This window comes from Manis javanica, chromosome 3 (assembly GCF_040802235.1).
Source record: "Manis javanica isolate MJ-LG chromosome 3, MJ_LKY, whole genome shotgun sequence".
NCBI classification, from domain to species: domain Eukaryota; kingdom Metazoa; phylum Chordata; class Mammalia; order Pholidota; family Manidae; genus Manis; species Manis javanica.
Genome location: NC_133158.1, coordinates 7,279,176 through 7,301,522, shown reverse-complemented (window position 1 = coordinate 7,301,522; position 22,347 = coordinate 7,279,176). Strand labels below are relative to the sequence as shown.

At 52.2% G+C, this 22,347-nt stretch overlaps 1 protein-coding gene across 4 annotated transcripts in view; it reads right to left on the bottom strand.

Moving 5' to 3' along the window:
• Positions 1 to 598: 598 nt before the first annotated feature.
• FLNB (filamin B) overlaps positions 599 to 22,347 on the bottom strand; it is a 128,121-nt gene continuing 106,372 nt past the window's right edge. For all 4 annotated transcript variants that reach the window (XM_037019380.2, XM_073230761.1, XM_017656809.3 and 1 more), the window contains 13 exons: positions 21,891 to 22,064; positions 20,891 to 21,049; positions 20,420 to 20,623; positions 19,299 to 19,451; positions 19,073 to 19,195; positions 16,359 to 16,625; positions 15,584 to 15,721; positions 14,461 to 14,576; positions 10,828 to 10,960; positions 8,248 to 8,424; positions 4,164 to 4,382; positions 3,101 to 3,304; positions 599 to 2,236 (listed from right to left, as the gene is read on the bottom strand). In XM_037019380.2, the coding sequence (XP_036875275.2) occupies positions 2,049 to 2,236; positions 3,101 to 3,304; positions 4,164 to 4,382; positions 8,248 to 8,424; positions 10,828 to 10,960; positions 14,461 to 14,576; positions 15,584 to 15,721; positions 16,359 to 16,625; positions 19,073 to 19,195; positions 19,299 to 19,451; positions 20,420 to 20,623; positions 20,891 to 21,049; positions 21,891 to 22,064 (2,255 nt within the window). In that variant the 3' untranslated portion in view covers positions 599 to 2,048. The remainder of the gene's footprint in view (positions 2,237 to 3,100; positions 3,305 to 4,163; positions 4,383 to 8,247; positions 8,425 to 10,827; positions 10,961 to 14,460; positions 14,577 to 15,583; positions 15,722 to 16,358; positions 16,626 to 19,072; positions 19,196 to 19,298; positions 19,452 to 20,419; positions 20,624 to 20,890; positions 21,050 to 21,890; positions 22,065 to 22,347) is intronic.

Genomic DNA, 22,347 nt, shown 5'->3' with positions numbered 1-22,347 from the left:
ACCAGGGAGGGTGTGCTCCCGGGCCGGGGCGGGGCCCAGGGTCTGCCCCGGGGGGGCTTTGAGATTACAAACCCATCAGTGTGGTACCCGAATTAGTGCCCTTGCCGTAGAATGTGCCACAGGACTGCTGTGACAGTGAGCGGGTGAGGGGCTGGGTACCCCAAGCAGGGGGCAGAAAGGGAAACACACAAACAGCTGTCCAGGGCAGTGGGATGACAGGTGACAGAATTTCTTATTTAAGTAAATTCCCTAACATGAGGGTTTCTTTCCCGTGTCATCAGGAAAAAGGCTTTCTCCCTCTTGCTCTTGTTTTTAAACCACAGCCTCCCGCTTGGTGCGTTTTATATCCAGGCCTCTTCTCCAGGCAAGCCCCAGCAAACCAATCTGGGAAGCTGTGCTGGTGTCGGGACCCAGGCACCCCCTTCCCAGTGCCCGGCACGGCCAGGCCCAGCCTGTCTGCTACCTGGCTTCTCCTGGTGATAAACTCCCACTGAGGCCCCCTTGTCCACCTGTGTCCCTTCGTCTAGGGCTTGGGGTGCTGGACAGAGACTCAGACAGCTTATTCAGGATCAACGCCATTCAAGAACACCAGGGGAGCTTTACGGAGCAAACATCTTATTTAATAAGTTATAAGGTACAATTTACAGTTGCATTTGATTCCAGTTTTGCTTCCACATCCCGGTTAACATGGCTGGGGTCCTTTCACACTGGCTTTTGGGCCGCTCCGGTTTCTCCCGAGTGGGGTCCTGTGGACACTCTCCTCCAGCTGCGACACCTGCGTGAAGGCCACCTTGCCCCCGAACCACCCATGGAGGCCCTCGTGACAACAGTGACCACTTCCTCAGGACTGAGCAGCAAATCGGAGAGGTCTGCGTGCCCTGACCACACCACCACCTGGGCCCTGAGGTCAGGCAGTGTGCAGAATACGTTAACTTCATTCCAAAGCCAGGTCTGCAGGAAGGTGTGCAAAATGCCTTACGCCCCATTTTTGGAATTTTGCACCTGCATATTGCTTTCCCAAAGGCCGTGGATGACATGCAGTCAGGACCAATTCACAGCCACTGTCGGCTGCATAGCTTCCACTTTTCCAGCAACATGGTCAAAGGCCATCAGTGAGCTACTGTCCTTCTTTGCCCCCTTCCACAAGGCCTGACTTTCAGGCCAGAGGTCGGTGGGAGTTTCATTCTTTCTTATCTATAATTATTTTCTGGAAGAAGTGACTGCAGGGGCTGGCCAGGGGTGGGTGTGGAGTGTCACCTCCCAAGACAGGCCTCCTCAGAGGAGTGTGCTGACACATGGACCCACCTGCGGTCACTTGGGAGCGTGTGTTAGGAACAAGGGCTAGCGGTGGTTAAAAAGGAGATCTCTGGCAAACGGAGGCTGCCTGTCATGGCAGAATTTCCTCAGATCTGTGACTGAAAGGGACCCTAAAGACAAAAGCAAAAACCTGGGTGCCAGGAGGGTTTCCTGTTATGACTTTGCAGGGGAATCATCAGCAAACAAGGCAGGCGAGAGCAGGCCATGGCCTGGGGCGGGCTGTGCTGACAAGTAGTGTTGAAACGGTGGTGACCATTGAGTAGCTTTTCTTATGTAATGTGGGCACTGGACAGACGGAGCTGGTTTTAAGTCATCTTTTCTTCTAAATGACAACTGGAATTTACATCTCCTTCCTCCTTGTCCCCACCCTCTTTCCCCGTCCTGTTTCACAAATTGGCGACTTCATTTCTTTTTTTTTTTTTTTAAACAAATCTCAAGTCTTGCCTGCGTTCTTGGTCTGCAGGGGGCGATCTGAGACACCAAGAGGTATGACTTAAACGGAGTGTTGGGTGATCTCAGCCTCTTGATGAGCTTGCATTTCTTAAGAGTCCCCAATGCATCCTTAAAGAGTCAAGTCTGGGATCTATTTCTCAAGGCACTTTAGAACAGCAATGTTTTCGGGATGAGGTTTCAGACCCACAAACAGGCCAGAGAACTTTGGAAAACAAGTTATAAAAACAAGCAACAAAAGCAGCCCCTAGAACTCCTCCCAGGAACGGAAGAGAACTGTCTTAAGGCACTGTGACATGGAAGGGGCTGCCGGGAATGTGTTCGTCTCCCCACTTCACGGCCAGAATGTAATCCCCCTTCTCCTTGACCACGTATGTGACATTGTACTGCTGGCTGCCCACATGCTTCATGGAGACCTCTTCGCAAGGGGTGGTGGGCCCATGGACACCGATCAGCAGCATGTTGGAACCTGGGAGGCATACGAAGGTGATTACTCCATGAAGATGTATCCCGGAAGGCAGGGGAAGAGGAGGGGATATAGGAGCCAAAGGAAAGGCACCAGTTACTGCCCGTTGAACTTCAACGATGATGCTGGGAACCTCTGAGAGGTGGCAGAGAGCGGCAATTATGAGCACAGACTCAGAGCCTGATGGCATGGGTTCAAATCCCTGCCCTGCCACTTCCTAGCGTGGTGACCTTGGACATGGAATTTCACCCCCCCATCTTAGCTTCCTCATCTGTAAATGATGGATGACATTAGCACCTAGCTCACATGCAAGTTTTGAGGTTTCCAGGAGTTATTATATGTGAAGCCCTTAGCACACAGAAGGGCTATGTAAGTGATCATTCTTTTAAGAACCATAAGGAAGGTACTGTAATTCCCATGTTAGAGACTCTTGAAAGAGATTTAGTAAGTTTCCCAAGTGACATGGCTAATAAGCTTTAGGGAGGAAGGAAGGAAGGAGTTAAATAAGTGGAGGAGCCAGGTTTCCAGCCCAGATGTGCCAGTAACTATTGACACCCAAATTCAAACTGTCATTAAAGCAATCCGTGGCGGAGGGGCCAGGTTAGTCTCAGTTGGCTCATCCCTAATGGGGGTAACACTGTCTTTCTCATCTACCTTGAGGTCACTTGGAAAAAGCAAGAGGCAAAAGAGAAGAAAACCATTTAAAAATATTAAGAGGAGGAGAACAGAATAATAAACGCGATTACTTGCAAATAGTTGTGTTACGTGGGTGGATGGGCATGCAGACCAGAGCAGGGAAGGTCAAGGAATACAGAGGGCGCTCAGCCTGTCCCCACCTCCACCCTCGAGCAGGCCCAGGCTGCCTACCAGCTTTGCTGCAGTCCACCAGGAAGGAGCTCTTCTGGCCCACGAAGGCCTTTGAGAGCCCTGCCCCCCTGGAGGTCACCTTGCTGGCGTCCGAGGATGCCTTGGGGATGGCGCTATAGCAGGTCTCTGTTGAGGACCTGGTCACTGACTCCACCAGGATGGATGAAGTTTCGTTGGCCGTGCCGGGACCGACCAGCCGCTGGCCTAGGACATGGAAGGGAGGGAGGCAGGCGTGAATGGCCAGACCAAGTGGGTCTCTCAGTGAGTGTCCCATGCAGAAGCCTTAGGAGACCCCCCCACCCCAACACCTGGATCCGAACGCCACCACTTCCCTGTCTCACATGCATACTGTCTTCTAAACCCCCAGAGGTCCTGTCCCACACAAAGGCAAACGGGTGAATCTGGCCTTGGCTGCCAAGCCTTGGAAATCCCTTGCACAGAACCACGTGCCACCCTATAGGATTCACATCTTCCCATTTACAGAAAACACTCCATGTATAAGCAGTGTAGAGCTTTGGGAGGACAGACAACAAAATACCAAAACCGGTTCTCTGCAATGCGAGAGGATGCCTCTTCTGTCTGAAATCTGAATTTTTCTGCAATGAGCTTGTATCTCTTAAAGAACAATGACACTTGGTGTCACTTGGGTGACGGGCTGTGAGGCGGTTTTAACCATCTGGCATTTTTTCCAGTGTTCTGAACGAGGCACGTTTTTATACATGCAATAAAATCTTTTGATTATTTTAAAGGTGAAGGTTAGAAACGGGGCATGGGGGAAGGCTTTCCAGGCCGAATCTACACAAATATAGGAGACTTCAATACATAAACATTCCTTCTTTTCTGCTGGAGACAGAAAACTAACAGACTTTCCAACTTCTACACTCCTGTTCTGCCTACTTATTTGTACATTTCAAAAAGGGTGCCGCCACTTCTTTAGCTTCAAGATTACAAGTAGATTCAAAACATCTCAAATCATCCAGTTTCTGCTAAGGAATAGCCCTGCTGATAAGCTGCCAAGCCCAGTTCCACAGGTAAGAATACCTCAAAGGTGCTTGGCTGTTACCTGTCACCTTGGTCTTGAAAGGGCTGCCCGCGATGTGGTTGGGCCCCCCATATTTGACGCCGATCAGGTAATTCCCAGGAGCCATAGGGGTGTACATGACTTTGTACCCTTCTGGGGTTTCCTGGCAATCCATTTTAACTTTGGACGGGCCTTCGATTGTGACAGATAATGTCCCCGGGCCGGCTCGGGTGGTGTTGATGAAAAATTCAGACTGGATACCTGGGACCAAGGAAGAGGGCATGAACATCACACCCCCGGTTTGGAGGGAGGAAGGGGTGTGGTTTGGGGAGGTTTCCCGGGGGCGTTGAAGCAATGGCAGGGCGTTCCCTCACAGAAGGGGTCGCCCTGGTGCCGCAGGAACCCACAGCACCAGCTCTGTGAGCCCGGCAGAGAACCTCAGTCCCTGGAGGTGGGAACTCCCCGCCCAAGGCAGAGGCAGGGGCACGGCTGACATTTCGCCCACCAGCCCCAACTTCCTGGACACCCTGTTACCTCCTCTCCTCTGGGCGGGAGCCACGGCTGGGGGCAAGACGCCTCAGTGCCAGGCAGCTGCCGGGACCCACTCTGCCTCCAGCGGGGAAGGGAAATGTGGGCCCTTCTGACCTTTCCTTTCTCCTCTGGCTGGGCTTGGGGAAGCCGAGGAGGTCGGGCTCCTCATGCCAGGCACCATGCTGAAGGCTGGGGCAGCCGTTAGGATCTGCCAGCATGCCCCCACCCCACACCCCCAATCTTTGCCACCAACACCAGCAATAAGAACAGGACCAAACTGTGGCTCTGCTAACTGACCACCACCTGCACCACACGGGCTCCAGATCCTGTCCTCAGCATCATTTTATGTGGCCAGTTTAACAAACAATATGGAGGCTCAGGGAGCTTCAGGCCTGAACTGGTCAGCGCTACGGAAGAGAAAGTGGTAGAGCTGGGATCCCACAAGTCTGCATGCTCTTGGCCACCGGCTGGACAGTGGGGCTACCTCGGGTGCCCTGACTGTGGCCCCGAGACATCCCACCTCTGGCCTGGCCCAGGAGGGCCTCCTGCACAGACATCCTGCCTTGTGATATAAGGCAAGCTGGGTGACTGATGACCACGGTGGCATTCCCGCCTGAGCCCACTGCCCTGAAAAAGGCCCCTTTCCAGGCCAGACAGGGATGAGGTAGTCAGTGAGGGCCTCTTGGGGACTGCAACACACCAGCTGCGTGCCCACCCCAGTGCCCTCTGTGGGGCGTCCCTGGCACAGCATCCCCGGGCAGGCCTGTGCTTTTTGCAGAGCCCTGCATGCTGCCCCAGCTGGGAATGAGTTTGGTGTAATCATAGCTTCTAGGCCAGAGAAAGAATTCTTGTTCTGGTTATCAACACAATGAAGGAACAGCTATGGTGCCACCCCCCCCAACTACAGCCTGGCTGCTTCTGGAAGCTCCTGAGTGAGGCTCCTGTCCCAGCCTCCCCCGCCCCACATCTCAACTTTGTATCTAAACTGTGCCACTGGGAAGTGCCCCGACCAGCTGCTGCTGAAGCAGGGCGCGCTGGGGAGGGAGGCGAGGAGAAGGGGACAGCATTTCCAGGAAGTAGCTGCAAGGCGACGATAAGGAAAGATATTTTTTAAGTGAACATGAAAAAAAGACCTGGCTGCAGTGGGAAGAAACCCCACCCCTTTAACAAGCTGTTCGTCCCCGAGAAGGCAGGGAAAATGAGGTGGGTGAGGGGAAACAAGGCCCTACAGGAAAAAAGCTACGGGAGGCAGCCTATCAGGTGGGCTCTCCTATTATTCCCATTTTGTAGGAAGGAAGTGAGGTTCACGGAGGTCAGATTCCTTGGAGCTAAGGCACTTGCCCGAGAGAAGACAGGAGAAAGGAAACACACATGCGGGGGCCCCTCCCGCCACTGCCTCTAGCGGGAACCAACATGATGCCCCAACATCTCTGGACAGGGGGGTCTTCCCTGCACTCTCACAGGCACATAAACTGAGTTCCTGTGAACTCACGCTGGGGTCCCTGGAACATTCATCAGGAAAACTGCTCTCCAATCCAGCACGTCTGGAACTCCATGGTCTAACTCCCCATCTCTCAGGCCCTCTGCCGCTGAGAGCCTCTCTGCAGATTCTCCACATCCCCTGCTCCACAGCCTGCAGAATGGACCATTTAAAGCTGGAGCCAGGAGACAGAGCAAGCCCACCCATAAAAACTCAGGCAAGCTTGCTTCGTTCCGAAGGTCAGGACGCCAGCTCTCCACCACAGATACCTTTTCATTCCATGTACACTGCAGCTGTGTGATCTTGGGATGAATATTTGGGAAAAGGCTTGGGAGCGGGAGAGCTAAAAAAAACAAGACACCTTCCCCTTGACAAGAGCAATATTTACACAAGGCTTGAAACAGGCGTGCTCTGTACCTCTCCCTCCTGGCTGGGAGCCTCCCTGCGAGACCAGCTCCTTCTCTCAGCAGCATCCAGTGCTTCAAAAGCACAGCCTGAAACCCGAGCTCGCGAGAGGGTGTGCAAGCAGCCAACAGGAAGCAGGAGAGGCCCTGGGCACAGCAGGTGTGACCTAGCAGGAGGGTAAGGTGGCTGCTGGCAGTTGCAGGAGACCTCAGTGGCTGCTGTGGGGCCTGGACCAAGGCCTGCTGTGGCTCCAAGTACCAGGAGGAGCCCATCTGAACTTGGCTGTGGGTTAAATGCCTGCACTGCTGTCTGGGGACCATTCCAGGGCAGCTGGGAGGACCAGGTCCTGGTTCAGGACAGCTCACACAGCAGGCCAGGGGTGCAGTCCCTGCCTCCGGGTGAGCCGGCCACATAAGGAGGCAGCAAAACTCAGGGGTCAAGGGCATAGGCACGGGGGTCATGGACCTGGACTCACCTGTAAAACGGACACCACGTAGGGTGAAATGATACCACACCTCCACAAAGGGCAAGCTGCTGGCCCAGAGTTCAGTGTGGAGCTAGACTGGACGGGCCTGGGGCCTCCTGGCTGTTTTGCTCTGAGGCCACTGCTTTGGCCAGAGTCCCGGGGCGGCCCACTGTCCCCTCTCCCGGGGGGAGGGGGCCCTGCTCTGCCCCACTCACCACTTCAAGGGAGACTGCAAACAAAATGTGCACACACAAGGAATTCAAGAAAACAGGACAGAGCTGCTTTCCTAAGAGTAATACCCAAATGCAAGCCGTGTCCCAGTGAGTCCACGACCAAGAACCTCCTCTGCAGAGAAGCTCCCCACCCTGGCATTCTCAGTAATAATGATACACTGGACGCCACCTGATGCCCACCTCTAGGGTCACAGTGTGAACACTAACTGCAGCCATTTCAGGGGGGTGGCCCTGTATGTTTTGACGTGAGACGTACTTTAAGATGGTGAGTGAAAAAGGCAAGTTGCATGACAGCATATGCAAACCTATGCCTGCTGTTCTGACAAGCCACCTAGCGAAGCAACCTAGCCACCAAGAAATACCGACAAAGAGAACGTGAAGGTCCTCCCCAGCCCTCTGAGCCCCCTTCCTCCTGGACCTAGATGGAGGGGGGAAGGAGAGGCGAGGAGAGAGGGGGAGTTCCACTTTATCCCCCTTGCTGCCTGTATTTGTCAGAAGCAAACGTATCCCATCTGGGGCAAAGATTAAGAATACATTCTAACAAGTCCAAAAGCTTCAGAATTCTTTGTTTCAGTCTTTTCTCATGCGCCATTAGGATCAGAGCACAGGAGGAGGAGACAGGCCCGACAGGTCTTCCCGCAGATCCCACAGATCTGATGGGTTCCTGTGTCAGGAATTCGGTGCAGGCAAAGAAACCTGCAACCCCAGCGGGGCTGTGCTCCTCCCCAATACCGGTGTGTCCTGGTCCCACAGCCAAGGACTCTGCAGGGGCAGACAGCCAACGCACACGCGCTGACGTGTGCCATGGCCATCGAGCCCTCACTCTGGATTTACTATGGGTCCAACCACATATCCCAGAACTGCTCTGGAGGGACAGTGAGAGGCTCCGCAGTGTGCATCACTGAGGTTTCCCCGGGCAGAGGCACAGACGGCATCCCGGGGCTTGAAGGGTTCTGCTGGCTCTGCCCCTGGAGCCGGCTCGCTTAAGGCGCGAGGGAGAGGCAGGATTACCTGTGGTGCCGCCCTCAAGCCCCGAGCCATAGGCAGACACCAGGGCAGGGTTCCCCGCTTGTCCGGGCTCCCCGACGCGCACTTTGAAGGGGCTTCCAACCACATGGCTCCCGTTGAACTTGACGTCGATCGTGTGGATGCCATTCTCATGGGGAATGAAGCGAACAGCGTACTTATCTAGGAGAGCAAGTAGAGGTGGGGGGACACCACCACGTGAGGTGGGACGAAGGCAGAAGGCCAACCCGAGATGGCCAATTTAACATCATTCATAAGACAACGCCTCTACTGGACGCCTGGCACCCAAGATGCTGGATTTTGAAATAAGACGGGCTTGTTTGTGTGCCTAGTCAGCCCTTTGGGAAATGCACCCAAATCTCAAACTCTGTGCTTAATCCTCTGTGGCCTCCACCTCAGAAAATGCTTCTTTTATGAAAACCTCCTTGCTTGTAAAATTTCTCTACTGGGCTTCTTGAAGGGGGAAAAGATGGTTCCAATTGGCATTAATGCTTCCGAATTAAGCAAGCTCCAAGCGAGCAACTTTCCTGAAGGCCAACAGCCAGGCTTGCTGCTGTATTTGGGTCACAGCCTCCCTCAGCCTCTCGCTGGCTCCTGTCCCCTTCATCCCCTTCAGAATTTTTCTTCCCTGAAGCTCCATTCAAACCTTCTTCTCTTCGGCCTCAGGTACTTTCTCAAGAGGAGAGCATCTACATGGAACAGCCCACCCCATATCCTCCAACACTGCACTGCTCCCCAAAGTCCCTGGCAGGTACCCAACCCCCGTGTCCAGGTATGGCTCTTGGTTGGATCACACTAATGGCAGAGGGGGAATCCCTCTTTCCCCGTGCCTATCAATCAGCACATGGCATTTAGCTATCGGGAGTGACTCAGGAGACATGTGTGAGCAATGTTCAGTGAGACAGGAGGAGAGGTTTGCTGGAGACTTCTGGGAAAGGAGCACCTCAGACTTCTGAGACAGAATCCTGAGGAGAGGATATCTCTCTTGATTGGTGTGGTGTGAAGATGAACTCTGGTGCTGCTGCAGCCATTTTGTCACTAAGAGGAAAGCCAGTCTTAGAATGAGGCCCACAAAGAAGAGTAGAGATAGATATTAAGGGCCTTGGAGAATGTAGCTGAATGGCTAAATTAAATTGTTACTCTAGCCTACCTTTGATCTTACATTTTCCAGTTATGTTAGTTAATGGAGCCTTATATGTATAACAGACTCTCTTAGCATGTGAGTTATCTTGAAATGAGTATCCTGTAATTTGCAACCAATATCCTAACTGTGGCATGTGGGTGATCTCAGATACCCCTAGGGCTTCAAATACTGCTCGGGGCTGAGGAAACCGAACCTCACTCATTGGCTAAATCCCAACACTGTAGAGATCTGGGAAGACACTTCAAAAACCCCTCAAATAAAATATTAAACCCTGTGTAAGGTTGACCAGCTCTCGCCCCACCATGACTGGCTGTCCCTAGTGTTGCTAAGTGCATTGTCCGCCTTCTGCTCAGTCATCAAGTAACCTTTCTGAATTTTCCATCACTCACTATGGCCAACTGGTCAAGTGTTAAGAGTTCTCTGGCCCCAAGTCCCTCCCTCGCCATTTCCAATGCTGCTGATTAATACTGTTTTCTCGGATGGACCCCTTGGGAGCATCAGCTCACCACTCTGCCTTTCAGATGTTCCAATTCATCCTCTGTGATGTGGTCAGACTTACACCAAGATATAATCAGTGCGCCCACCCACAACATTTGCTCCTTCTGAGGCCTCCTGCCCCCATCCTTTCCTTTCCTGCCCTGTGGGAGAAAGACACCTACAGAGATCTCAGAGATCTGTAGAGACCCCAGTCCTGGAGGCCGACCCTCACTGTACACAGAGCAGTCCACATTCAGTGCCACCTTCACTGAGAAGCCCTCCCGACTTAGCAAAAGACAGAAACTGTTTTGTTTTTCCTGTTCTGACCATCTTTACAATTTGGTTCTCAATTCTTCCGAGGTATTGGTGATCACTGGGGTCCTCACTTGACTCTGAGCTCCTCTTTGGGGGCAGAAATCGTGTCTTCCTCAGGCTTACCTCCCTGCCAAGTCTCTGGCAATAAATGGTCACTGGCAAAATATCTCATTAAAGTTGCCTGACATCAGGGAATTCCATACATCAAGGCAGCAGGCAACAAAACCTTCTGCTATGAGGCGTATTGGAGACCCAGATTTTCTTTTAAATTTAAATTTACAGATGAACATCTATGGGCCTTTTCCTCAGAGTAAAGTGAGTTCATAATGTATTTATTCATGTCATAATGTCAACAATATAATAAAAATCTGTAAGAGCTTGTTAAAATATGAGAGAAAATTACAATGAATGCAATGTGAAAGGACTGAAAAACAACAAGAAAATAAGGCAGTATTCATTTAACAAAGGGAAGCCCGAAGTATCTCCTTGTCCCTGGCAAAAGTTTATACCCTTATTTATAAACAATGCCTGGCAACAGCCGCAAAAGCAATCAGAAGGCTCGCTGGCTTGGGTGGCCGATCAGCCCGCCCCGGGGTGCGCTGGGATCCGCACACCTGGCCTCGGCTTACCTGGCTCCAGCTCGGATACGTGGCACTCCTCCACGGCTCCAGAGGGGCTATGCACCTTTGCATCAATCTTGCCTTTGGCCCCATTCAACCTTATAGCAAAGGAGGCTGGCTGGTTAACTTTTAATCCCGATTCCTGAGAATTTAATACATTTGACAGGTTACGGTGCTTTGTGTGTTATGCTCAGTGGCACGCGCTAACCCGACCTGGGATTCTGGGGGACAGTTGTCATGCAAACAGGCTCAGAATATGTATTCATGGAATACCTGACAAGAGAAGAACAGGTGGGCCATTCCCCCATGTCCAGCATTAAAAGTAGGACACGAGAGACACATCTGCAGGCTCTTGTACCCAAACCATGTCGATCAGCCTGGAAGAGATGCTACCTGCGTGGGGAGACCTGAGACATCCCATTCAACTAGACTATATGTGGGTAAAATTGGAACATTTCCAGAGCCTCTCGCCTGGCCTTAGTGCATCTCCAGATCAACAGGTGTTTTGAAGGCATGGAGAAAGTAGTCCATCTCCGTATCAACAGGTAATTACAAGGGGGAGCGACAGCACATCTGGACCTGAGAGGTTGGGTGGCGTCCCTTCTTCTGCAGCCCAGTTGCAAGAGACACGGGCGAGCAGAAGTGCATGACTGCTTGTAGGCAATAAACGGGTTTCTCCCACTTTATTTCTTCCTTTGACTGATTTCGGTTTCAAAGGTATTTTGCCCCTGGGATTCCCCCCCCCGCGGAGTTACAACATAGTTTCAGCATCCCAAACAAGACTTGTCCAGGCCAGAAAGCCCAGTGCCTTCTAGATAAAAAAATGTTAAATAAGGGCCCCCTTTTAGGAGGAGCCCAGCTGCTGACAAGATCATGCACTCACTGACATGAACAAAGTGTTATATCTTTGCTATTTTTTTTAAAGCTTTATCTCAAGGGCAGAAATGGAGAGAACTTTTGATAAACTTGTAAAGGGCTACAGATGTAAGGGAGGTGTACTGCACAGTGGTTAAGACTCTGCAGGCCCTGGGGTTACTACCACTTCCTAACTATGTAACTAAGTTATATAAACTTCGGAAAACTAAGTAAGTTCAACTTCTCTGAGTCTCAGTCTCCCGTAAAGGGGGCATAATAACCGACTCTATCTCAGGGAGCTGCTGTGAAGACGAAGTAAAGTCATGCATTCAAGGCACTCTGCAGAGGCCCCAGCTCAGACACAGGAAGTCTCAAAAGGGTCAGCTTATTGCTAAGTATTAATATGCATCTAGAAGTCATCTACGCTTCCCAAAACACAAGAGGGACAAGTATGGCTTTAGCTCTTCACTAGATCAGTTTCACTGTCTATGCTTTGCTTTGCAAACTCTAGCCTCTTCTGGGAGGAGGGGATTAGAAATTTAGCTGGTTAAGATATTTTAGGAAAGGCCAATCCTGAACAGCAAAATTTTACAAGTCAGCAGTTGTGATGTGAATGTGGTTGGACAGCCACTCCTCTGATGGTCACTCCAAAGCAGCAGGGCTTGCTTGCACTTAACGTGAAATTGAAGCCCCTGGGGGTCCTGTTAAAATGCAGGTTCACATTCAGTGGGTCTGGGATGGGGCCTGGGGTTCCAGGATTCTAAGTTCCCAGGAGATGCCAAGGCTGCTGGCCCAAGGACCACATTTTAGTAGCCAGGCGCCACAGCCATGCTGTCCAAATCAGCTGTCTTAACTAGACACATAAATTTAAATTTAAATTCACTAAAATTAAGAAAAATTAGAAATTCAGTTTCTCCACTGCACTAGCCACATCCCAAGGGCTCAACAGCCACATGTGGCTAGTGGCTCCCACGATGCACAGAGATGAGGCGCACTTCTGTCGCTGCTGAACATTCTATTAGACTGCACAGCCCTGGAGGTTACAGACCCAGGAGGGAGGACGAAATTAAGGAGTCTGATCCCCAGATCACTCCCATCCCACCATCCCACCCCTGCCGCAAAATGCCAGCTGACTCCAATTTTCTCAAAAACCTCAAAAGCAAGACAAAACAATACATGCCTCTCTTTCCTAATCAGCCCCAGATGCTGGCATGCAGGCCTCTGGCAAATCTCCGATAAATAATTTACATGGCACTCAGCACCAAGGGACCTGGGAAGCACAGGGGACGGAGCTGAATACACGGCCCTCCTCCTGCAGCAGCCATTTACAAAAGCTTGAGGGATATACAGGCGCTACATCCTTATTTAGCTATTTATGACCAATGAGAAGACTCTACAGAAAAGATTTTGGAGAGGCTTTCTCCAAAGCAGCTCTTTTTGAACAGAACCATTGATGTTACCTGAATCCATTTGCCACTAAATCCTCAAGAGGGAGATAAACGCCTCGGAAGATCCTAAAGAAATCTTCGAGAAGCATAAGGGCAGCTCTTTGCCCTCAACAAACACTGGGTTTATCTCCCTCCGTAGGTTTTAGTTAAGTCGGCCACAAAGGGAACTCTGTTAAGAAGCCTTTAAATGAAACACAAGAAAAACATCGACACCACAGTGACCAGGTGGTACCCTTGGTGAGGCCTCTTCAATCTCTGGGCTGCGATTCTGACTTGGGTTCCCTGAGCATTGGGCACAACCAGCTCTCCAGGCGAAGGTTAGACTCTAAGCGTAAACTACGTTCACGGAGATCCAATGAGGTCACCCATCGGAGATATACTGCGTTCTAATGAAGCCAGTATTTTTCAAGAACTGGGGGGCAGCTGAAGGCTATTCAGAAACCCCTTTAACTAGAAATCTGTTTTGGGATTCCGGTGTTACTACACAACAGAATTGCTACTCCTGACTCAGACACCTAATTATTTTTCAGTGACCTGAGCAAACACTCAAAGGGATCCCCAGTGGTTCATAGTTTGGCTGAAGGCTCTAATGTAACTTTGAATTAAGTGACCTGTTTATGACAAGGAGAAAAGTCGCCTTTCCTATAGGGTGGACTATGTCATCACACGCCACAGTGCCAGGGTTGGGATCAAGGAGGCTGCTGTTAAGAACACAGGTTGTGGAGCCACTGGGTTTATCTCCCTCCGTAGGTTTTAGTTAAGTCGGCCACAAAGGGAACTCTGTTAAGAAGTTACTCTGACCCTACTAGCTGGTTTCTGGGAGCCACAGACTCTCTGCATCTCAGTTTTTCCATCTTTAAAATGGGATCAAGGGAAACTCACTCACCAGGCTGTTCCAAGGGTTTAATGCGGTAACAGTGCCTGGCACATGTATTGTAAATAAACAGTAATAAAATAAATCGCAGTTGACTTTCTTGAGGAAGCCAACAGCAGCAGGTTGAACATGACTGGACTGTTTGGCGTCTGCTTTGTTTTGAAAGCTTTCCTTGTCCCTTAAATAATTATTAACAGGCCCCCTTTGTTTCCCTTAAATAAATATTTAAAAGACAGACTTGTCCCCAAACATTGAGGTGTTCTGTTGACCGAAGCTGGTTCTGCTTGCCCTCAACCATCTCCCGTCCTCACTGCCTGGGCAGCTGACTGCCACGGGGCAGTCAATGCCTGGGGTCAGAAGGGCTGGGGCTCTCGGCATGGGGGGGGTGATTGAAGCGGCCTCAGGACTCCAGGGTCTCACTGGTTGGCCTGTGGCCAAGGGGACAGATGCTTCCTTGTGTCTCACCTGAAGGCTCAGAACAGTGAGGCGGCGGGCGTCGTCAGAGGGCGCGATGACGGGGACCACGTAGGGGCTTTCGGGGATGTGCTCATCGTTGAACTTGATGGACACCTCGTAGTTACCTGTGCGGACAGGAAATTCCCATCATTTCAGAGGCTCCGGGAAGTGGTTCCAGAGAAGGTTTTTGCTTCTTCACCTAGGGCTTCAATGCCTTCCAGGAGACCCTGCCCTCCTCCAAGGCCGTGGTTGCCTGGCAGAGGCTGGGCCAGTCTGCTTTTCTGATTTGGGCAAGGGCACAGATTCTCAACCTGGGGCCTCGGGGTTCCCCAAAGGGCCTGTGTGCAGAACTCAGGAAATCCACAAAACTTGAATGGGAAAAAAAAATGTGGCTTTATTTTTACTAACCTCTAAGTGAAACCTGGCATTTCCTTTCTTTAGAAATGTTGGCAAACATCCACAGCATATGAGGACTTGTGACTTTATCACCAACAAAAATTACAGCTATTTTTGTAGCACTTTACAGTTTTACATATATCTTGACACATGACTTACACACCGCTATTTCGAAATTAAGGTCTAAAAGACGTCCCCCAATCTTTTGATTTAATGTATTAATGAAGACATGTATATGTTGCTGTTACTCATTTCTCTTAAGGTTTTGATAACTAAATTTTAATATAAATGATTTTCTTTACATTCCAATCTGTCTAATTTTGTGTTTCAAAACATTATCCTGAGAACGATCCCCACAAGCTTCTCCAGATGCCAAAGGTGTCTGTGGCCTGGAGGGGGTTGAGAACCCCTGCAGGACGGAGCTCAGATGCCGAGGCCACTCTTCTGGGGCAGCTGCACCAGCCAGAGGCTGAGGGCAGAGAGAGGCTGGTCAGTGGAAAGAACGAAGCAGCTGAACATAAGCACGAGACAGGGACCCATGGGGATGGACAAGAGGCAGTGAGAACAGAGATTCCTGCCCCTTTAAGGCCTGGCTGGATCTCTGGCAGCTGGTGCTCGCATGGGCCCATATTTGTAAGTGCCTCTCTTCTCAAGCTAGCTTGATGGGTTTTCGTTCCTTACAATCTCACCATCCCTGAACAAGGAAAATGTCCTCAGTTGGCCCTTGTGTACGTACCAGGCTCTTGGGCAATATAGGACACACCGCACGATCCGTTTTTATGGTCATCGAATGTGATCTCGGCCTTACTGGGGCCCTCAACAGCGATGGAGAGGCCCCCGGCCCCCGCTTCCCGGGTCCAGATGCTGAACTCAGCTGAGATAGAGAAACACCAGGTTAGTGACCCAGCCCGGCATAGGCCCGACGTCTTACTCAAACTCACAGTGCCAGGTAATGCCTGATGTCAGCTGTTCTCTCTCTAACCCTGAGCAGGACCTGAGGGAAAGCATCACTGAGGTTTCCTGGGCACCAGCCATGATTACTAATGTCAGGGGAAATCAGGCGTCTTTGAAGACACCCAAACTGAACCAGAAAAAAATGGAAAATGTTGTTTTGTCCTCCCAGACCTTCCCCCCAGCAACCACCACTGGAAGGGACGTTGCATAATCGGTTTGGTAGAATTGTGGTGCATTCCACTGAACGTCAGCCCTGCAAGATGCCCTGGAAACAGCTTCACTGCTCTGCTCCCCTTAGAGACTCACGACACATAGTCGCTAATTACCGGCTCCAAGCGGTTCCTCAGCAAGAAAACTGTTTGGCTTCGGGCAAGTGAGCAATTCCCAAATGTATTTAGCCACAGAAGCCTGGCGTAAAGAATGCCCCCAACACCACCATCAGAATCACACAAACCACATCCACTCCGTAGAACAGGGAGAAGAGAGCAGGGTGCAGACGCTGCAGGACCGACTCGTATTCTCCACAACAAAGCCCACCGGGAACTCAGGACGCTCACCTGGGACTCCTGCTTCTCCTCTCTCCAGGCCGGGGCCCCCTGCCCGGACCTTGTGGGCGCCCCCCTCTCCGAGCGGCCCCACGGTGAACTGGAAGGGGCTGCCGGTCACGTGCTGGCCGCGGTACTTGACACTGACCGTGTGAACACCCATCTCCTGGGGCACAAACCGGACACAGTGCGAGTTCTTCCCCACGGACACAATCTCTGCCTCGGTCACGCGGCCGGAGGGGCTGGTGACGTGGGCCGACATGTCGCTGCTGTCGATTTCTGAAGTGGGGTGGGGTTGGGGGGAAAGACAGGAGTGTGAGGGAGAGGGCCTGGGGCAGAGCGGGACACGCGCACGGGCAGCAGGGGTGAGGCGTGCTCAGGCTTCCTCGCTTTCAGGCTGGAGGCCCCCACCCTCCCTTGGGTCCCTGGGCGGCGGGGCCAGCACGGAGGGAGCGCACAGTCCCCAGCGCAGAGAGCATTCCGTGGACACTGACGCTGACTCGCCCCACAGTCTTTCACAGCCTTCCTGGCTGGAGCTAATCCCACCACACGGCGGTTTCAAACCAGAGCCTGAGCTGTTAGTTGCAGCAGGTAAGTAAAAACTATGGTAACGCAGATGTTTCTAGGCCAAAGGTGACATGTGGCCATCCGTCATGCTCACAGGGGCTATTTTCCAAGGGCAGGTAAGGATGGAGAACTTAAGAATGGTCATTCCTCACTGTCAAGAGGCCTTGGCATTCTTTGAGGCAACAAGACAAAATGCATTTAGTGGGAAAAGGTGAACACACGTCAGTCCCCACAGCAAAGCGAAAACCATGTGTGAGTAAAGCTTGGAGCAAACCTGAGACCAGAGGCCAAGCTTTCAGAGAAGCGATGCCTCGGGTCCCCGACCCCGGGAAGCAGACCATGTCCACTCCGCCAGCAGTGAGCATGCCATGCTGACAACCATGCCCGCACTGGCGTGGTGAGACAGGCACACCACATGCTGGGTGGCCAGGTGAGGTCACCTAGAGGCACCTGAAGCGGCACCCACCAGCCCTACAGGATCTGGGCTGAGCAGCTCACGACTCTAAGCCCTGAGGACAGAGGAGAAAGGAAGGGGGGCTGAGGAGAGGGTCACCCCTCATGGCCTGGGGCCTGAGGACATCTGGAAGCTGGTGAGCTGTGCTCCCTTCTAACTAACGAGACAGGATCATTTAAGGGATGAGGGCGAAAGTGAATCTCACCCGGAGTTGCCTGCTGCCAAGTGACCAAACAGAACAGAAATGAGGGAAGAGCCAGAGGGCTTTAAGGCCCAGGTAATTGTGCGCATCCCACAAAGACGAGATCCCCCTGGCTCCGCAGGAACCAAGCAAAGGGGACGACCAGGTAATTTGCAAAATGTCAAATGAAAAGTAAATGAAAATGCAGGCCATGTCACTATGATCAGAGTAATGAAACTGGACATGGGACACCGGATTTTCCATCTAACTGGTCAAAGTGAGAATGAGAGTGCCCAGTGCTGGGGGTGGAATGGGCAGTCGGGCACCAGTTTGCCCTCTGAGGGCAGTCTGCCAAGGCAGAGCAGCATCTGGTACTTGCCAGCCTGTCAGCCCCACCATCCATCCGACGTGACGCCACGTGGGCACGCAGTGGCGAACAACACAGAGTCGAGGGGTGGAAATGAGTTTGCATGAAATGGGACTCCCCAGTGAAGGATGGCACCCGAGACACTACTGGAATCTTACTTAGTTGTTAAAAATATGATGTGGCAGTGTATGTTCTGACGTGGAAGTTGCCCACGATACAGCGTGCAACAAGTGCACAAGAGTGTTCTGTCAGCGACCCCACATGGCCATGCGGCTGTAGGCACCTGGGGTGCAGCTCTGTGCCTCGATGTGAGCCACAAGCCCTGCACGGTGGCATATGAGGTGACACTTCCCCCACTTTTAGGCAGATAAGCTTTTCATGGTCACAATCCATGGAAGCCCATTTTTTTGCATGATTCTGTCTGGACACTACAGGGGCGATTCACGGCGGGAAGCGCCCATTGACTATAACTGAGGAGGAGGATAAATAGATACACCACACAAGAAAGGGGACAATGCAGTGTAGGAAGAACAGCCCCCTCTCCGCATCACCATGCGAGCTGCACCCGAAGATGATTTCGACTTCCCATCGCTACCACAGCTAGGCAAACTCCACAGAAGGATTCCCAAACCCACACTCACAGAGGCCCTTTGGGAGGGTTCTTTAATAAAGGGCCTGGACCACATGTCCAACAGAAATGTCCATTTATGTGATCCATGGCCATCCTGCCTGACAGCACAAACTGATTCAAATTTTAGGAATGAAAGAGATGAACGGACATTGGAAGGATGCGATGGACTGAATACTCCTTAAGTGCTTCCAGATATTGGCATCAGCAGGGCCAGTCTCTCACTGACATTATTTTGTTGGACAGACAGTAAATTACAATCTAAAAGCTTATCTACTGTCGCCCATGATGACACAGTAAGGCTATTTTCACTGGGAAGAAAAAAAAGGTAGCAGGTAAATACTTATTTTGCCTGGATGGGTCTCTGTGAAAATAAATAGTAAAAATGTAAATAAATATAACATATATAAATACATAAATTAACTAAAACAGTCACCCATAGTGGACTTGGCCAGCACGTTCTGGGCCATGCCCCGAATTGTTTTCTAATGGCACCCACTGCCCTGAGCCAAAAGTCCCCCGTGCGCACCTGGGATTTTCAGGTTGAGGTCACAGATGCTCCCGACGGTGGCCACAGACGGGGCCCGACTGGTCCGGGTGATGCTCTCCTTGACTCTTCCCTCCCCGCTGATCTTCACGGTAAATGGGCTGCCTGCAGGGACCGAGAGGCCCCCGTGAGCAGCCCAAAGGCTGAGGCACAGCATTTAGGGAAAACGCAAGCATCAGACGGAGCGGGGAGAGGGGGCCAGACGTACCGGGCACGTGCTCGTCGGCGAATTTGGTGGAGACTATGTACACGCCGGGCACGGTGGGGAAGTAGGATACCTTGCAGGTGCCGTCTTCCAGGTCTTCTGTCTGGATGTCCACTTTGCTGGGGCCTTCCACGGCCAAGGATATGCCGCCGTAACCTGCAACACGTTAGCCCGTGAGCTGTGAGAGCAGTTCATGGGGAAGGGGGAGCTTGATGCCAGTGGAAAGGACGTCCAACCCCAGAAACTACAAAAATGTTATTTCCAGCTGCAGAAAGATAGTAGTGGCAGCCTGTTGGGGAACCGTGGGACAAGGAGCAGGTTCGAGGCTCTGAGAAATGCTGCAGTGAAGTAACCAGCTGAACACAGTGGAACTCTTTTCTCGAGTTAACTAGGCATTTACTGTTCCCCCAGCACGTGTGCTGCGGAACCCCACCCAGGAAGACCTCTGCCCACAGGCCTCCAAGAATGGCACATGCTGCCTTGGGGCATTATCACCAGCCCGGGCTTGAGAATTTGAATTGTTAAACTGCCCCCAGCTGCCTTGGATGTCCAGCCCAGGAACTGCTGAGACAGCAGCTCTGAAGGTTTAACAACTTGAGCGTCAGCAAGCAGAACCGGCGCATCTTCAGCCCCCTCTTCGGGACTGTGAATTTGCCTACAGGTCACCAATACAGCCATCACTCGAGACAGCAGAAGATAAGGACCCTGGGAGGTGGCGCGGTTTGGAGGGGCCCAACCTAAGCCGCACCACGTTGAAGAGGAAATAGGAAGAGATTCCCATTTCCACAAGAGCACTGCTCACCCCAGCATGACCTTGCTTGCTTGGGATGAGTCCAGACAGGAGACCCCAGGAAGCTGGGAACAATGGTGGGAGCAGACAGTGAGAAAACAGGCTGTGAGCTAGTGTAGCTCTCGGTTCAAATGCCAAAGCAAACGGGCTGTTAACCCCTCTTGTGAGCCTGTTTCTTCACCTAGAACACAATCCCTGCTTTGCCAAGGTCACGGGGGCCTCAGCTGGAAGGATGCTAAGAAAGAAAAGGGGTTTGTACATGAAAAGACAGAGCAGCCTGCGCGAAAAGACAGTCCCCATGAGCTCTGGGCCTTTCCCCTGGGTGCCCACAGACCTGCATCCCTTGTGTCCACGATGAAGTCAGACATCTCGAAAGTCCGTCCTTCTGACAGGCCGCGGCCGTAGACTTTGGCTCTGCGGGCGTCCCCGATCTCAGACTGGACCACCATGATGGACACGGGGCTGTTGGCCACGTGGTTGCCATTCTTCTTGATGCCGACCAGGTGTTCGCCCACCTCCCGGGGGATAAAGGAGATGCCTGAACCAGAGCACAGAATGGGGTTTGCACGGTGGGAGCAAAGGGGAAGGAGTGGGAGGGAGACACGCTCACAAGAATGGAAATAGGTTTCCTTCCTAACTTCCTTGCAACCTGCAGAAACACACCTGGGCTCTTGTCCTGCGCATGACCCAGCAGGCCTAGTGCATCACCCCCCCGAGGTGCCACCGTTTCCCAGGAAAGACTTGAGGACGCCCAGCCCCAACCCATGACATCCCGGCTCCAGCCAGAAAGGCAGCCTGGGCTCACCGATGTGATTGTTTGGCAGCCTCTTCAGGAGGCAGGGCTCGTCGCGGCCGGACGGGGCCTTGATGCTGGCTGTCAGGGTGCTGAGGTCGGTCTCGCTGATGTCGAGCAGGAAGTCAGCGGCAGAGCCCAGCTTCACCTGAGAGCACCGTCTGCTGTCATCTGGGAAACCCCCCAACACAGCCCCATTAGATGTGGTCACCCCAGTTCTGCGGAGCTCTCGCTCCCCAGGCCATTGACAGATGGACGAAAGAGAGTGAATTTCCCTAATCTAAGTGGAAAAAAACGTGCCTCAGACAATGAGCAGACCGAACCAACTTTTGCATGGTGAAGGGGAAGGCTAGGAGCTGGTGGGAACCCGGGACGTAAGCCCTCTCAGACCACCTCTAACAGAGTCGGCCACCTGCCGCCACCCCCTTGGGGATTCCTCGGGTGAACACTCCTCGTGCTCCACACAGGGCTGCCAGCTGCTTCCCAGATGTCCAGCACCTCAGGGTGAGAACCTCGTCCCCATAATCTTCTCTATAAACCACTGAGACCATGATCTGAACACAGGAGCAGAGATTAGGGGCATCGGCTTTGAATCAAATAACCCAGATCTGAATCCCAGAATACCCACGTGTGAACCTGGCTAAGCCACTACCTCCCCCAGTCTCAGTTTTTCCACCTGTAAAATGGAGAGAAAATCGAACTGGTCATGATGCTGGGGGGCACCTTTGAGCTTGTGTCATGCAACAGGTATTACTTGAAAGCGTCTAGCTGGGGGCCTCTTATTTGCAGGCTGGTGTCAGACTGGCCCAAAGTAAACACTCCGAATGGCAGTGCTTGTTTCTCCCTGGGGGAGCAGCTAAGGAAGAACTTCAGTCAGCCCAGAGTGGGCTCTGCACCCCTGGGTCCCAAGGAGTGTCTGTAAAACCTTAAGCTCAAGCAGATGCCTAGCGTGCTGCCCCATCTGATGGGGGGAGGCTGTCAGGGAGACGCCTGGAGCGCCAGCCAACCGCACCTGTGATCTTGGCTGTGAAGGGGCTGCCAGGGATGTGCTTGTCGTTGTACTTGACCAGGATGCTGTAGTCGCCTGGCAGGGTGGGCAGGTAGGTCACTGTGCACGTCCCATCTTTGTTGTCAATGCAGCTGATTTCGGCCTTTGAGGGCCCCTCAATAGCCAAGTCCAGGCCTCCTGTGAATGGGAGCCGGGAAGGAGGGTGTCAGGGAGGGACTGTTCCTTTGTTTCAAGAGCTAACAGCTCAGCCAGGTGCCTGTCACGCTGGGCTGACAGATGAAGCATGTCACATAAGCCACGGGCAAGGGGCATATGGCAGAACAAAGCGATTATGTGGTAAAAACGCCCCACTGAGATGACAGTCCACTGTGAGGGACCTAAAGTGTTCTCTATTCTTCCACATGTGTGGGACAAAAAAGGGGTGGATGCCAACTGCACATACAGGAGAGAGTCACACACA